Source organism: Chiloscyllium plagiosum, unplaced genomic scaffold (genome assembly GCF_037043375.1).
Source record: "Chiloscyllium plagiosum isolate Xiang-an unplaced genomic scaffold, Cpla_swu_hap1 HiC_scaffold_37, whole genome shotgun sequence".
Classification (NCBI taxonomy): Eukaryota; Metazoa; Chordata; class Chondrichthyes; order Orectolobiformes; family Hemiscylliidae; genus Chiloscyllium; species Chiloscyllium plagiosum.
In genome coordinates, this window is record NW_028270175.1 from 28,954,488 (window position 1) to 28,971,456 (window position 16,969).

At 42.4% G+C, this 16,969-nt stretch overlaps 1 protein-coding gene across 10 annotated transcripts in view; it reads right to left on the reverse strand.

Annotated features, from left to right (window-relative positions):
- vps13d (vacuolar protein sorting 13 homolog D) overlaps positions 1-16,969 on the reverse strand; it is a 314,700-nt gene that overhangs the window by 215,598 nt on the left and 82,133 nt on the right. For 4 of the 10 annotated variants that reach the window (XM_087980552.1, XM_087980551.1, XM_087980548.1 and 1 more), the window contains exons 24-25: positions 4,743-4,967; positions 351-398 (exon numbers count right to left, since the gene is read on the reverse strand). In XM_087980552.1, coding sequence (XP_087836678.1) covers positions 351-398; positions 4,743-4,967 — 273 coding nt within the window. The remainder of the gene's footprint in view (positions 1-350; positions 399-4,742; positions 4,968-16,969) is intronic. The other 6 variants (XM_043675644.2, XM_043675641.2, XM_043675640.2 and 3 more) reach the window with 3 other exon arrangements.

Below are 16,969 nucleotides of genomic sequence, written 5' to 3' on the forward strand. Positions count from 1 at the left end.
TATTCTTCTTCAACTCATTGAATCCATTACTGTCATATAGCAATTCCTAAATGTGAATGTATCATTAAGGCATATATTTTCATATGTTTCACAGGTCAATAATAGATAAGTAAATAGATTTCATTTGATGACCCACACATTCATAGCCAACCATGACCATTTTCAAAGTTGTGCCATTCTTAAATACTTGGTAATTGTTTGGAAATCATAATGAGAACTATACCTAATCATCTACGATATGGAAACTTTGAAAGCACTTGTAAAAGTGCGTGAACACACAAGCAAGGTGCTATACTACCACATCACCTCTGCAAAAACTTCCAAACAAACAGGTGATCTTGTCTGTGTACCTCCAGTAATGATGGGTCCTTGTATGAATTGGCGTGCAAAATCAAATTCTCAGAAAAAGAAAAAAGGGCAAAAAAAACATAAATTTATATATCGCATATCGACAAAGCAGAAAGCAATTAAAAATAATTCATCTGTTTCAAATACGCAGTGAATGCAAGAAATTAAATAAACAGCAAGCTAGTTCTCAACAAAGGAACACAAGCAAAATTCTGCATTCAATTAAATGTACTGTTTTGTATTCCTTTAAAGTTCGGAATTTACAAATGCAGCTTACCTTTCACTGCATTAAATACTTAATTAATGTGGCTCTCATTCATCTAGAATATGTTTATACTATGTGACTGCAGCTTTTTGTACTGATGAGTGAGGGCTCTGAATATAGAATGATGCAGTCTTTTGAATGCCTGTCACACGGGAAAAGCTCATTATCCAGACAACTTCAAACCTAGGTCGTGTACAGGATACAAGCTATTATCCTAACAATGCAGCCTCCACCTCAGGTCATGCACAGCCCATCAGTCACTACCCAATAGCATAGCTTAAATGCCAGCAAATGTGCAATTAGCCTGACAACACAGCACAAAATCAATACAGAATCACAAATCATCACCAGTCTAAAGTCAGCTTTTGGATCACAGTCATTATCCTTACAAGACAGCCTGAAAACCAGATTACATATAGACAGCTCATCCATTATCTTGACAATACCTTAAAATGGGAATATGCAGCAGACATTCATTATCCGCACAGTATAGTCACAGCCCCAGGTCAAACACAGGAATCTAATTAACTTGCCAATACTGCTTCAATCTCAACTGTAAAGCAAATCATTTTCCTTCCATTGTTTTAATGTAAAAGTTAACTGTCTCTATAAAAAAAAGGTGCAGGAGTTATAAGCTTTCTTTTACACTGTCCTTTTCTTATCTGCTTTTTTCATAAAACCACTGAATATTTTGAGGACCATCTGGCTCATCAGGCTACCTTGTTCAATGGATTCTATTCCATTTGTAAATTGAGAACATGAATACTGAAGGGACTTTGAACATGCAGCATGTTACAACTGATACTGACCTTACCCAACTTACACTGGCCTGCAATTTCTATCAGTAATACCAGGTTCTCTCCCTTGCCATATCCAGATGCCAATGCCTACTGCAGAAATTCAGTGAGAGTTGACATCACAATTGAGAATCTGTGGTCTAGGTAGTTCAGTTATAGAACAAAGAAATTACAGAGAAGGAACAGGCTCTTCACCCCTCCAGGCCTGCGCTGATCCAGATCCTCCACTTAACCTATCGTCTATTTTCTAAGGATCTGTATCCCTCTGCTCTCTGCCCATTCATGTATCTGGACAGACACATCTTAAATGACGCTATCGTGCTCGCCTCTAACACCTCCTCTGGCAATGCATTCCAGGGACCCACCAGTCACTGCATAAAGAACTTTCCACCCATTTCTCCCTTAAACTCAGCTTGAACTTGTGACTCCTAGTAATTTTCCCACTCTGGGGAAAAAATTCTTGCCATCCACCCTGTCTATACCTCACACGATTTTGTAGACCTCAATGAGGTCTCCCCTCAACTTCCATCTTTCTAATGAAAATAATCCTAATCTACTCAACCTCTCTTCATAGCTAGCATCCTCCACACCATGCAACGTCCTGGTGAACCTCCTCTGCACCCTCTCCGAATCACCCAGATCCTTTTGGTAATGTGGCGACCAGAACTGTCTGCAGAATTCCAAATGTGGCTGAACCAAAGTCCCATACAACCATAACATGACTCTTTATAGTCAATACCCCGTCTGATGAAGGAAGGCATGCTGTATGCCTTCTCAACCACTATCAACCGGTGTTGCCACCTTCCAGGTACAATGGGTCTAAACACCCAGATCTCTCTCTACATCAATTTTCCGCAGGGCATTTCCATTTATCGTATATTTTGCCCTTGAACTGGACTTTCTGAAATGCATCATCTTGCATTTGCCTGTATTGAACTCCATCTGCCATTTCTCTGCACAACTCTTCAATTTATCTATATTTTGCTGCATTTTCTTCACAACCTGCTACTCCACCAATCTTAGTGTAATCTGCAAACTTGCTAATCAGACCACCTATATCTTCCTCTAGATCATTTATATATATCACAAACAAGTGGTCCCAACATGGATCCCTGTGGAACACCACTGGTCACATTTCTCCATTTTGAGAAACTCCCTTTCACTACTAGTCTCTATCTCCTGCTGTCCAGCCAGTTCTCTATCCATCTAGCTAGTACACCCTGGACCCCATGTGACTTCACTTTCTCCTTCAGCCTACCATGGGAACCTTATCAGATGCCTTACTGATGTCCATGTATATGACATCTACAGCCTATCCCTCATCAATGAATTTTATCACTTAGAGTAATAGAGATGTACAGCATGGAAACAGACCCTTCGGTCCAACCTGTCCATGCCGACCAGATATCCCAAACGCCAGCGCCCGGCCCATATCCCTCCAAACCCTTCCTATTCATATACCCATCCAAATGCTTCTTAAATGTTGCAATTGTAGCAGCCTCTACCACATCCTCTGGCAGCTCATTCCATACACATACCGCCCTCTACGTGAAAAAGTTGCCCCTTAGGTCTATTTTATATCTTTCCCCTCTCACCCTAAATCTATGCCCTCTGGTCTGGACTCCCCAACCCCAGGGAAAAAACTTTGTCTATTTATCCTATCCATGCCCCTCATAATTTTGTAAATCTCTATAAGGTCACCCCTCAGCCTCCGACGCTCCAGGGAAAACAGCCCCAACCTGTTCAGCATCTCTCTATAGCTCAAATCCTCCAACCCTGGCAACATCCTTGTAAATCTTTTCTGAACCCTTTCAAGTTTCACAACATCTTTCCGATAGGAAGGAGACCAGAAATGCATGCAATATTCCAACAGTGGCCTAACCAATGTCCTGTACAGCCGCAACATGATCTCCTAACTCCTGTACTCAATACTATAACCAATAAAGGAAAGCATACCAAATGCCTTCTTCACTATCCTATCTACCTGCGACTCCACTTTCAAGGAGCTATGAACCTGCACTCCGAGGTCTCTTTGTTCAGCAACACTCCCTAGGACCTTACCATTAAATGTATAACTCCTGCTAAGATTTGCTTTCCCAAAATGCAGCACCTCGCATTTATCGGAATTAAATTCCATCTGCCACTTCCTCAAGGAATTTAGCCTGATTTTTCTAACTGGGCGACCAGGGAAATACCTAATTTTGTTTCACAATAAATCCTATTAGCGCTTATCGTGAAAGGCGCAACAAACAGTGAACCTCAATTAGTGAACTCAACTTTTAAACCCTACTCCTCTCATGTGCAAATTACATTTTGGTTTTATCCTATCTAATCTCTGCAGTTCTGGAGACTTGCATGTCAACTCTTTGACTCTAGATTACTACTCATTCCCTCACTAAATGACTTTCCGATTCTACTTTCAAACCCATCACATGGAAAATCTCCAACTGATCCTCTCTCCCTTCGTCATAGAAATGTGCAGAACTGAAACAGGCCCTTCGGTCCAACTCATCCATCCCGATCACATATTCTAAAGTAATCTAGTCCCATTTTCCAGCACTTGGCTCAAAACCCTCTAAACCCTTTTTATTCATACACTCACCCAGGTGCCTTTTAAATGTTGTAATTGTACCAGCCTCCACCACTTTCTTTGGCAGCTCATTCCATACATGCACACGCTATGTGTGAAAAAAATGCTCCTTTGGTCCCTTTTAAATCTTTTCCTCTCACCCTAAACCAATGCTCTCTAGTTCTGAACTCCCCCACCCCAGGGAAAAGACCTTGTCTGCTTATCCTGTCCATGCTGCTGCTGATTTTATAAACCTCTATAAGGTCACCCCTCAGCCTCTGACCCTTTAAAGATTACAAAATCTACATTTGCAACCATGTCTTCAGTCATCTTTAAATTGAGTCATTTATAGAACGGAAAAAAGAACCAATATCAGGGCATTCTTTTGCACTAAAATTGTGAAAATGGCCAGGGGCCAGAATTAGATGCTGAAGGCTCCTGCCCGAAATGTCGATTTTCCTGCTCCTCAGATGCTGCCTGTGCTTTTCCAGCACCACTCTAATCTTGACTCTGATCTCCAGCATCTGCAGTCCTCACTTTCGCCAGAATTAGGTTAACCTATAATGATAACTGGTCAGAAAACTCTCAGCAGTCTCCTGTATTGTAAGCAATTTTCAAACACCAGATTCTCGCTTTCTTTAGTAAACAGAAGGATGAAGTCTTTCTTCTAAGCATGCATTTTCAAAACACATACAAGCGTAACATGAAATGAATGAAAATAACAAAATGCAACAGAAGAGGGACAAATTAAAGGAATTCTCACCAGTTGAGGGAAAAAGACATGAACCATGGTAATTTTTTCTACCTTGTCTCGCAGTGAGAATGTACCCGGTGACCGAGCAAACAAGAACTGGTTCTTCACTTTCAGTTTACCAAGGTTTGCCACAATCAGCTGGTTTGATTTGGAGCTTTCTGGAATCAGGAGGACTGGAGCACCAGCCTCTATATCAAGTAGGATTCGAGATGCTCTCTGTGCCTTGTCTCGTACCTATAATCAATAAAACAGATGAGAAATAAAGTGCTCCATTCTATAAATGTAAGATGATTTGCAAAAAACAGTCTTGGAAAAAAGCTACAAATACATAGGTCTGCCAGTATCTGTAATGGGGAAAACAAGGTTTCAATTTCAGGAACAGCATTTCAATAGAATGTTAATTGTCACTAACTCCTTTTATAGTAGCTTCACCAAGCTTCACACATTCTCCAGTGTCGAATAAACACTGAGAGGGTTAATTTTATGAAGAATATCTTGCGTTTTGTCTCATCTTACTCTAGTGTTCAGATCAAAACCTGTGGTCAAACATGCAAGCTGCAACTCTGACAACTTACCTGACAAAGTTCAAATAACTCCATTACTGCTACAAAATGATTTGCCAGGTCTGAATATCCTGACCACTGTTAGCTTTCTGCAGAACAAAGCAATTAACTTAATTATTTTAGCCTTCTGAAGCTCTGTTACAGGTACATGAGCAGTAATCAGACTTGATATCAGAGTCTCTCAATTCTGCCTTTTGGATACATATTACAGTTCTTTGCACCACTTACAATAATGGATAATTATAAATCAGACAAATCATAACTGCTCCTATTCACTCAAACCTTCACTATTCCACACTTGCAGGTACCCTGTTCCTCATCCCTCACAATCTCACTCCCAATTCACCTCTACTAGCTGCTTACAACTTGTGCTGCAGCACAGCTCTTCAGCCCTCCGATCCTCCATTACTATGCATTTCCCCCAACTCCCTGTATCATCAATGAGCTGACTTAACATTACTGTCTCAAACTTTTACACTAAATTCCATTGATCCTCGTTTGTCAAGCTCAGCAAATGCTTATTAAATTACACAACATAACTCCAATCATGAAGGATGTAAAATGTTACACTGTGTAGCTCATTCACTGATTATTGTACTGTACTATAAATGTCACACAATTCTCTGCCATGAGGTAATCAATGGCTTTGCATTTGGCATTGCATTTGGCAATATCAGCAGGTGGTTGGCCCACTGTTTGTGGCTCATTGCCGCAAATTTATATCATGGAATCATTAGGCGGAATCTTTTTGTGACCTGAACGACGTGGTCTGTGACAAGAAATATGCGAGAACTGCGTGAGAAGTCAGGCGAGATCTTTCCCTACTTTGGGAGCAAACTATTGCATTTCCAAATAGAGTTCCAGATGACATGATGAGATTCTCATGAAGGAGCATCTATTTAGGGGGAACATTGCTTGTTGTTAGCCTCATTAACTGCAAATTTTATCTCAGTAATATGCAGATTCCTATTTTATCACTCTCCACGAAGAAACTACATGTCAATAATCCTGCCATGCCAATCAAAGCAGGTACCTAACAACTTCAGCTTGCTGCTTGCACCTATGGATCACCATCTTGTAACCTATTAGGATTTCCAAAAGGAAAGGTGTTTGATAAGGTACTGCATATAAGGCGACCTAATAACATAAGGGCTTATGGTGTTGAGGTAGTATATTAGCATGAATAAAAGAATGGTCAACTAACCAAATGAAGCAGCAAGTTGGGATTAATGGGTCATTATCCAGATGACAGCCTGGAACTTGTGGAGTGCCACAATTACTTACAATTTATATTAATGACTTGGATGAAAGAAGAGAATGTACAATAGCAGCAACATCATCTCAGGACACAAGCCAAGCCAGAGTGCCTGCTGTACTCACCACTACCCCTACGCCTCATCCACCTGCCCCTCAGGATACTCATATCACCTGTCAATCTGTACTTTAAAGTTGTATTTCAGGGCACACTGGCAACTAGTATTGATATACTGCTGCAAAGACACTGTGTTCATGGACAAGCAGCCATTTCATAGATTGGACCAGGCTGTATTTCAGGGCTGTTCCCTGGTTCTCTTTGTGTTCACCTATCGTAAGGCTATCTGAATGCTCACTGTATCTCTGTCTTGCCATGCCTTTCTGTGCTTTGTTCCCCGCATCCCCAAAGTCAGAGATAGCAGGCTCAAATGATCACGTCTTGCCTTTCAATCAGTGCAGTCACAAAGCCAGGATGCTTGTTATGGTTGTCAGGAGTCCTCATCAATGTAATACTTGCACCCTTTCACACAATGTGGACATTAAGTCAAGAGAAGCCTCTAATATCAGTACAGAGGTTTGGTCATGGTCATTTGGCCACCCTGGGCAGTTGGGATCAAAATACCCTCATCATAAGGAGTGAAGAGCGGAAGTTCCCTATGGTCCCATTCTCCAGGAATGAGAGAAATGGAGAGGTTGAGTAAGGTAAAAGTGGGTGGCACAGCTATTACTGCTAGTGCTTATGGGAGAAAAATAGTGTGGTGCCTTCGAGTGCGAGTAGGCAGTGCAGAGGTCATGAAGAGTTAGCAGGAAAGGAGGGTGGGTTAGGATAGAGGGAGGTTGGGGTAGGTAAGAATGAGTGAGGGAAGATGTTGTTTGTAATAGTGAGGGTAGAGCACTGAACATTGGTGGGAGAAAAGTGCAGGAGCAGAGATACACTGGTTCTGAGAGAATAGAGAAATGATGGTGGCACATATCCTAGACAAACCGAGGTCATTCCTTGCACTGCTGCACATTCCCCAAACAGCGGTGCCATTTCTCCTCATTTACCAGATCCAGAGCAAATATCACAAATTGTGCAGGGCAGGGCAGACTGATAGCACTTGTCTGGATGCATAATGGCCATTTAAAGATGGCATGAGTTCCAGGGATACTGGTCTATTTTAGATTATCCTGGCAGTGTCAAGTTAAGAGTCATAGAGACGTACAGCACAGGAACTGACTCTTTGGTCCAACTCGTCCATGCCGACCAGATATCCTAAATTAATTTAGTCACGTCTACCAGAACGTGGCGCATATCCCTTTAAAAGCTTCCTATTTATGTAGCCATTCAGATGCCTTTTAAATATTGTAATTCCACTAGCCCCCACCACCTTGTCTGGCAGCTCATTCCATACATGTGTCACTATTTGCGTGAAAAATGTGCTCCATAGGTCCCTTTTCAATTTTCCCCTCTCACCCTAAACCTATGCCCCCTTGTTCTGGACTCCCCCACCCCAGGGAAAAGACCTTGTCTATTTGTCCTATCCATGATTTTATAAATCTCTCCAAGGTCACCCCTCAGCCTCCGACGCTTCAAGGAAAACAGCCCGAGCCTATTCAGCCTTTGCCTATTGCTCAAATCCTCTTACCCTGGCCATATAGCATTGGACGAAAGAGGTACCCCAGGGGCACTATGGATGATTAAGTATGTTCAGAATGATGAAGGAAGCATGTTCAGGATGATATGACAAGAAATCTCACAGAGATAAAGCTTCTGTGCAATTCAACGAAATCGACACAGCTAATATATAACATTCAGTCCACTGTCTACGTAAACCACTTTGGTACGATTTATTTAAATGTCCAACAACAATGTATAAGCAATTGAGACACTGGTCACTATTCAGGCAATCTAGCTGGGAGGTAGGTGATCACTGGATTCAACGACTGCCAAGGCCCCAAGCTATGGAATTACTTTACTAAATCTCTTTGCAATCAATTTCTAATCCCTCCTTCTACAGACCATTTAAAACTACCTACTGTTCGCTGAGCTGGAAGGTTCATTTCCAGATGTTTCGTTACCCTACATCTTCAGTGGGCCTCAGGCAAAGTCCTGCAACGAAACATCAGGAAATGAATCTTCCAGCTCAGCGAGCAAACTTGCACCCAAACTCTCAACCTGAGCTAAATATCTTCTCAAAACTTGCTACTACCTACTATCAATCTCTGGAATATCTGCCCTAAAATCTCAAGAGACATGCCAAATTTTATTTCATTAATTGCCCCAGTGAAGGACCTTGAGCCATTTCATTTAGAAAAGGCCTATGTAAATGCAAGTTACTCTTTTCCCTCTTTGTTGATCCTTTTCAAATATTTTTGCCTGTTTTACAATATTAATACCTAAAGGGGCTGTAGATTTACAGGCAGATTCATATATCTTCTGTGTTATACTTCAATCACAGAATCTCTTTAGTGTGGAAAGAGGCCATTCTGCCCATCAAGTCTACACCAACCATCTGAAGGGCATCCCACCCAGATCCAGCCCATCACCCTATCCTCGTAACCCTGCATGGCTAACCCATCTAGCCTGCACATCCCGAGTCACTACGGACGATTTAGCATGACCAATCCACCTAACCTAGTTAAAAACAATGACTGCAGATGCTGGAAACCAGATTCTGGATTAGTGGTGCTGGAAGAGCACAGCAGTTCAGGCAGCATCCGAGGAGCAGTAAAATCCACGTTTCGGGCAAAAGCCCTTCATCAGGAATAAAGGCAGAGAGCCTGAAGGGTGGAAGATAAGCTAGAGGGTAGGGGTGGGGAGAAAATAGCATAGAGTACAATAGGTGAGTGGGGGAGGGGATGAAGGTGATAGGTCAGGGAGGAGGGTGGGGTGGAGTGGAGTGGATAGGTGGAAAAGAAGATAGGCAGGTAGGACAAGTCATGGGGACAGTGCTGAGCTGGAAGTTTGGAACTGCGGTGAGGTGGGGGAAGGGGAAATGAGGAAACTGTTGAAGTCCACATTGATGCCCTGGGGTTGAAGTGTTCTGAGGCGGAAGATGAGGTGTTCTTCCTCCAGGCGTGTGGTGGTGAGGGAGCGGCCCAGGACCTCCATGCCCTCAGCAGAGTGGGAGGGGGAGTTGAAATGTTGGGCCACAGGGCGGTGTGGTTGATTGGTGCGGGTGTCTCAAGAAGTTCCCTAAGGCGCTCTGCTAGGAGGCGTCCAGTCTCCCCAATGTAGAGGAGACCGCATCGGGAGCAACGGGTACAATAAATGATATTGGTGGATGTGCAGGTAAAACTTTGATGGATGTGGAAGGCTCCTTTAGGGCCTTGGATGGAGATGAGGGAGGTGGTGTGGGCGCAGGTTTTACAATTCCTGCGGTGGCAGGGAAGGTGCCAGGATGGGAGGGTGGGTTGTGGGGGGGGGGGGCGTGGACCTGACCAGGTAGTCACGGAGGGAACGATCTTTGCAGAAGGCGGAAAGGGGTGGAGAGGGAAATATATCTCTTGTGGTGGGGTATTTTTGGAGGTGGCGGAAATGTCGGCGGATGATTTGATTTATGCGAAGGTTGGTAGGGTGGAGGGTGAGCAACAGGGGTGTTCTGTCCTTGTTACGGCTGGAGGGGTGGGCTCCGAGGGCGGAGGTGCGGGATGTGGACAAGATGCGTTGGAGGACATCTTTAACCACGTGGGAAGGGAAATTGCGGTCTCTAAAGGAGGAGGCCATATGGTGTGTTCTGTGGTGGAACTGGTCCTCCTGGGAGCAGATACGGCAGAGGCGGAGGAATTGGGAATACGGGATGGCATTTTTGCAAGAGGTAGGGTGGGAAGAGGTGTAATCCAGGTAGCTGCGGGAGCCGGTGGGTTTGTAAAAAATGTCAGTGTCAAGTCGGTCGTCATTAATGGAGATAGAGAGGTCCAGGAAGGGGAGGGAGGTGTCAGAGATGGTCCTGGTAAATTTAAGGTCAGGGTGGAATGTGTTGGTGAAGTTGACGAATCCACTTAACCTGCATAACTTTTGACTGTGGGAGGTAACCGGAGTGCCAGAAGAAAACCAATGCAGACATGTGGAGAACATGCAAACTCCACGCAGACGGTCGCCCAAAGGTGGAATCAAACCCAGGTGCCTGCCACTGTGAGGCAGTAATGCTAACCACTGAGCCACCGTGCTACCCTTTCTCACAAAGGATATCAAATAATTTTCTTTGATGACACGTCAAATATTGTAATCTTGCTGTATATTAACATTTGCTATTTGTCTTCTGGTCTCTGAGCACCATCTTTCTCCTTGAGATATTCTACTGTACTCCCTTCCACACAATTATGTAGTTATTACAAACTTAGGTGTTTGATTTACAAAACTACTCAAGATGATGATAAACAAATAATAGGGCTTAAGGTGCATTAAAAACTTTCTGCATCAGTTATCCAAGAAAGAAAAGTAACAGATAATTATTGATCCTTTCTGTAAGGCCCTCATTCTGGTTCAGATTAGTAAAACCAAATTCTATTGTTTCCAAAATATATTATGCCAAAATGCATTAGAGCAAAACTACTCCATTAAAGAATTTTAGACTGAAATCAATTGGTTGGATTATAAAATTATAGAGAAAAAATGCATTGTCGTAACATTGTTTAATAAAGAAAGTCAATTATACAGTATAAAAGAGGTCCTTTGGCCCATCAAGTCTGCATTGACCAAACCTACTCCAACTCTACACCAGTCCCATTTTCCAGTACTTGAAATCAAACAGAAAATGCTCGAAATGCTAATAATCAAACTGATCCCTCAATATAGGATGGAGACACCAAACAGGTAACTATTGGTCAGTTAGATTAGATTAGATTAGATTACAATACAGCGTGGAAACAGGCCCTTCGGCCCAACAAGTCCACACCGACCCGCCGAAGCGCAACCCACCCATACCCCTACATTTACCCCTTACCTAACACTACGGGCAATTTAGCATGGCCAATTCACCTGACCTGCACATCTTTGGACTGTGGGAGGAAACCGGAGCACCCGGAGGAAACCCACGCAGACACAGGGAGAACGTGCAAACTCCACACAGTCAGTCAGTCGCCTGAGGCGGGAATTGAACCCGGGTTTCAGGTGCTGTGAAGCAGCAGTGCTAACCACTGTGCCACCCAATATTTTTTCAAAGACAGGTGACAAGAGTCTATTATAAAAAATGTAATAGCAGAGCATTTAGAACTGCATAATGTTACTAAGCAGAGTTAGCATTGCTTCACGAAAGGAAAATCACGCCTGACAAATATATTAAATTCTCCGAGGTAACAAACAAAATAAAGGGGAACCAGCCTATGCAATATAGTTAGATTTCCAAAAGGAAAGGAGTTTGATAAGGTTCCTTAATAAATCAGAACTCTAGATGTTGGGAGTAGTAAATTAGTCACAATTATTTCCAATATATATTATTGTCCCAGAAAAGGGACATATTACTGTCAAGAACGGTGGTTACATAAAAATAGGTGAGAATCTGAGTGGTGAGGACAGTACGAAAAGTCTACTGAAGGACAGAGACAGGCAAATAAGTGAGTAGGCAAATACTTGGCAGATGGAACATAATGTGGGAAAATGTGAGGATATGCACTTTGGCAGGAAGAATGCAGGAAGAACAGTATTTACATAGAGTAAGATGGCAAACAGCTGCAGCACAGAGGTAAATGGGGCTTCTTGTGCATAAATCACAAAAAGGTAGCATACAAGTTCAGCAGGTAATAGGGGAAGCAAGTGGAGCCTTAGCCACAAGGAAACGGAGCATAAAAATAGGGAGGACTTGCTAAAAACTATACAAGACGCTTATCAGATCACAGCTAGAACAGTGTAAACAGTGTTGGTTCCCTTGTCTAATGGAAGATAAACTGAATTGGAGGTAGTCCAGAGAAACTTCAGATGGTTGATCCTGGGTATGGAGGCAGCGCTATCAAAATGGTGATATGAATATTGCTGTCAAGACTACAGTCATTTTCTGATGCTCTGAATAAAATTCACCGAACCTAAAATGTTAATTCTGCTTTCTTTCCACAGGTGCTGCCAAATCTGCTGCGTTTTTTCAGCAATTGCCGTTTTTGTTTCTGATTTCTAACATCCATTTCTAGCTGTTCTGCAACAGCTGTTTGCGCAACTCAGAAATATCTACAAGCTGGCAGAATGCTAACTGGACTGTCCAGCAAGTGAAGATCACTCTCTTTCCATTCCGGAAATTTATCTAGTTTTTTTCAGTTTGAAAACATAGTCAAGAACTACAATATTTTTTGTTGCTTTAGAATTCACTTTCAACGTAAACAGTGATTTCCTGAACACTTAAGGTTTCCTACAGTTTCTTTATTATGTAGAAGAATAATGGCATGGAATTAGGTTTCTGAAGCAGTGTCTATTTCCATCACAATTCCCAGCAACATTTACTGCATTAACATGACACTGACTTTGATCCAAGGACTTTTTTGTTCATATCCCCAAACAAAGCTCAAGAATCAGCTTCCTTTAGTCCCTTTGCTTGTCTACAGTGTCAATGTAATATCATTTACTGTGGAACAAACCTTGAATTCACAATGTCCATCAAAACCTAGGTACATCCCAAAGCACTTCACAGTCAATTAAATGCTTCTGAAGTGTAGACACTGTTGTAATGTCAGGAAATTGCTGGGGGTATTCCTCATGAAGCCAGTTCTATAAGTATTCAGTTTAAACTCTTGAAAAATTAGATTAGCTAAGATTAGATTACATTACATTACAGTGTGGAAACAGGCCCTTCGGCCCAACAAGTCTACACCGACCCGCCGAAGCGCAACCCACCCATACCCCTACATTTACCCCTTACCTAACACTACGGGCAATTCAGCATGGCCAATTCACCTGACCTGCACATCTTTGGACAATGGGAGGAAACCGGAGCACCCGGAGGAAACCCACGCAGACACGGGGAGAATGCGCAAACTCCACACAGTCAGTCGCCTGAGGTGGGAATTGAACCCGGGTCTCGGGCGCTGTGAGGCAGCAGTGCTAACCACTGTGCCACCGTGCCGCCCACAAATTAACTATGACGGAATAGACACTGTACCCTGATGACTGAAAAGCATCTCTCCTACCAGATCCCGGTTTTCTCAAACTCTCAAATGACCTGTGTTTCTTGGGAGGACAACGAAAACATAACAAGGACATTCTGAAACACTCTTCAACGCGCAACAGCACTGGCATGAATGACTGTAAGGAGTTTGCTAACAAATATTCAAAAATGTGACAATTTATTAACCATACTGCACCTTGACTTTGAGTCAAAACACCTTAATGTTAAAGCAGAGCAGAGGCTGAGGAGATCAGAAAAATCCAAGGATCAAGAAGACCTGTGTCTGAAACTCAGAACTCTGTGGCTGTCATCCTCAAGCTGAAGTATGACAATGACCCAGGAAAATGCAGCAGTTATTAGGCATGTTGCATGATCTCACAAACAGCAACAACCAGACAATTTAGTTTGCCATGATCATGGGATAATTGAAGGATATTGAAAGAACTGTATATTCTTCTACTGATACTGCAACAGGATATTTTATTCCACTTGAGGGCAAATACATTCTTTTACACCCCCATCTCATAATAGTCACCAGAGTGTACCCACCATTTATGATCAATGAAACTCTCCGCCACCAGCCAAAAATTACACCAGTTTTTAATCGGCTAATGCTTTGACAAATAAACTTTTCCTCCCCGACGGAGGCAGCACTGGGTTGCTCAATCATTCCAATCAAGAAACTAATCCAACACCAGGAAATCTCAACAAGGTGATCTTCCAATACGCAATAAACTGTTAGGTCAATAATTTGACAATGTGACCTTATGGTTGAACAGACTGTTTAATCCACAAGATATTTACTCATTTAGTCGGACCTTTGGATCATACCACACTTTTGCAGTACTCTGTGCCTGATCCATACAGAATTGCTGGTTATTCAGCAGGACAATAGTTAAACTGCATCTGGTTTTCATTAGCATTATCCTCAAATTCTGCAGTGGAATTATCGCCAGCATCAGAAGAAAATTCCAGAATGAAACTGTGTGATGCTTAGTATTTGGCCGAGGTTACTGTCAAATCTGCCACAACACTGGCAATAGCCAATCTACACAGCTATTTGTACCAATTTACACATGACAGCTCTCAACAATGCCATGAGGTACACTATGGGCACTGGCAATTTTATATGTACTCCAATAAGCAAGAAATTTAAAATAGAAAATTTTGGAAATACATAACAGATCTACAAGCATCTGAAACGACAAAGTTCAACTTTTTGAGTAAGGATTCTTTTGATCCGCATCTCTCTTCAGGGTGAAATAAGATATAAAGAAAAGGCAACTTACTAGGAGTACAGAACTGCTGTCACATGCTATGCAATGACTCCTGAGGGGGATCTGCAAACTCAGCAGTGAGTGTGACTGGAGGAGCAGCATATCATAGAAGAGTAGCAAGTTGCAGAAACAACCTGTTCCCTTCCAAATTGGATTAGCCACAGATAATGCATTTGTTTTGTAAGGCATTAAAGAAGGTACCTAGTGCTGGCATATTTGTCACTTCATAACAATAGTACTGCGAGCAGACTGAAGGGGCAGGCTAAGACCTTTAGGTAAAAGGCCTATTTGCTTAAATATAATTTGTCCTTTAATCTGCTGACACCAATACACAGAATCAGATTAGTGGGATAACTGCATTTGAAAAAAATCAGGAAAAACTGGCATATGAAACTGAAATAGGGCAAATATACTGAGGAAAATGAATGCATAGCTCTAAAAACTACGTGGGGGAAGTGGTTTCCAGTTCATGGGACACTGGTACTAGTACTGGGACAAGTGGAATCTGTATCGTTGGGATGGTGTGCACCTGAACTGCTCTGGGATTGGTGTTCTAAGTTTGCTGTGTAACCGGAGAAGTAGAAAAGGTTTTAAACTAAGTAAGGGGATTGAAAGTTCAAGCTTGGATGGATGTAGCAACCCAAGAGGTAAGAGGACAGCAAAATACTAGTATGAGAAACGAAGATGAGAGAATTGCAGAAAAAGACCGAGCAAAGACCTTACAATACTCCAGCAGTCAAGACTAGATGTTACAAACGTATCAAAAAAAAAGCGAGGTGCTGCATTTTGGAAAAGCAAATCAGAGCAGGACTTATACACTTAATGGTAAGGTCCGAGGGAGTTTTGCTGAACAAAGAGACCTTGGAGTGCAGGTTCATAGCTCCTTGAAAGTGGAGTCGCAGGTAGATAGGATCATAAAGGCGGCGTTTGGTATGTTTTCCTTTATTGGTCAGAGCACTGAATATCAGAGTTGGGAGGTTATGTTGCAGCTATACAGGACATTGGTTAGACCACTGTTGGAATACTGCAAGCAATTCTAATCTCCTTTCCTATTGAAAGGATGTTGTGAAACTTTAAAGGGCTCAGAAAAGACTTAGAAGGATGTTGCCAGGGTTGGAGGATTTGAGCTATAGGGAGAGGCTGAACAGGCTGGGGCTGTTTCCCGGGAGCGTCGGATGCTGATGGGTGAACTATCAGAGGTTTGTAAAATCATGAGGGGCATGTTTATGATAAATAGACAAAGTCTTTTCCCTGGGGGAGTCCAGAACTAGAAGGCATAGGTGAGAGAGGAAGATATAAAAGCGACCTAAAGGGCAATATTTTCATGCAGAGGATGGTGCATGTATGAAATAGAGGAGGCTGGAAGAACACAGCAAGCCAGGCAGCATCAGGAGGTGGACAAGGCAATGTTTCAGGTGTAACCCTTCTTCAGGACTTGTTACACCCAAAACATCGATTTTTCCACCTCCTGATGCTGCCTGGCTTGCTGTGTTCTTCCAGCCTCCTGCTTATCTATTTTGGATTCTGGCATCTCCAGTTTTTTTTTTGTCTCTAACGAAGCATGTATGGAATGTGCTACCAGAGGAAGAGGTGGAGGCTGGTATAATTACAACACTTAAAATGCATCTGGATGGGTATATGAAGGGTTTCGAGGGATATGGGCTAAGTGCTGACAAATGGGATTAGATTAATTTAGGATATCTGGTCAGCATGGACGAGTTGGACCGAAGGCTCGGTTTCTGTGCTGTACATCTCTATGAGTCTAAAGTCTATCTGAACGCACATAGCATTCATTATAAAGTAAATGAGTTGATGTAAATAAATGTGATTTGTTAGCCATTACAAAGACATGGGCTGCAAGATGACAAGGATTAGGTACTGAATGTTAAAAGGTATATGACATTCAAGAAGAATATAAAGCCAGGTAAATGAGCAGGGATACTGCTTTCAATAAAAGATGATATTGGTGTGATAGCTCGAGATGATCTTGGTTCAGGATATGACGAAGTAGAATCGGTAGGGGGGGTAGATGAAGAGGAAAGATGCCATTAGTGGTCTAACAAGTTCTT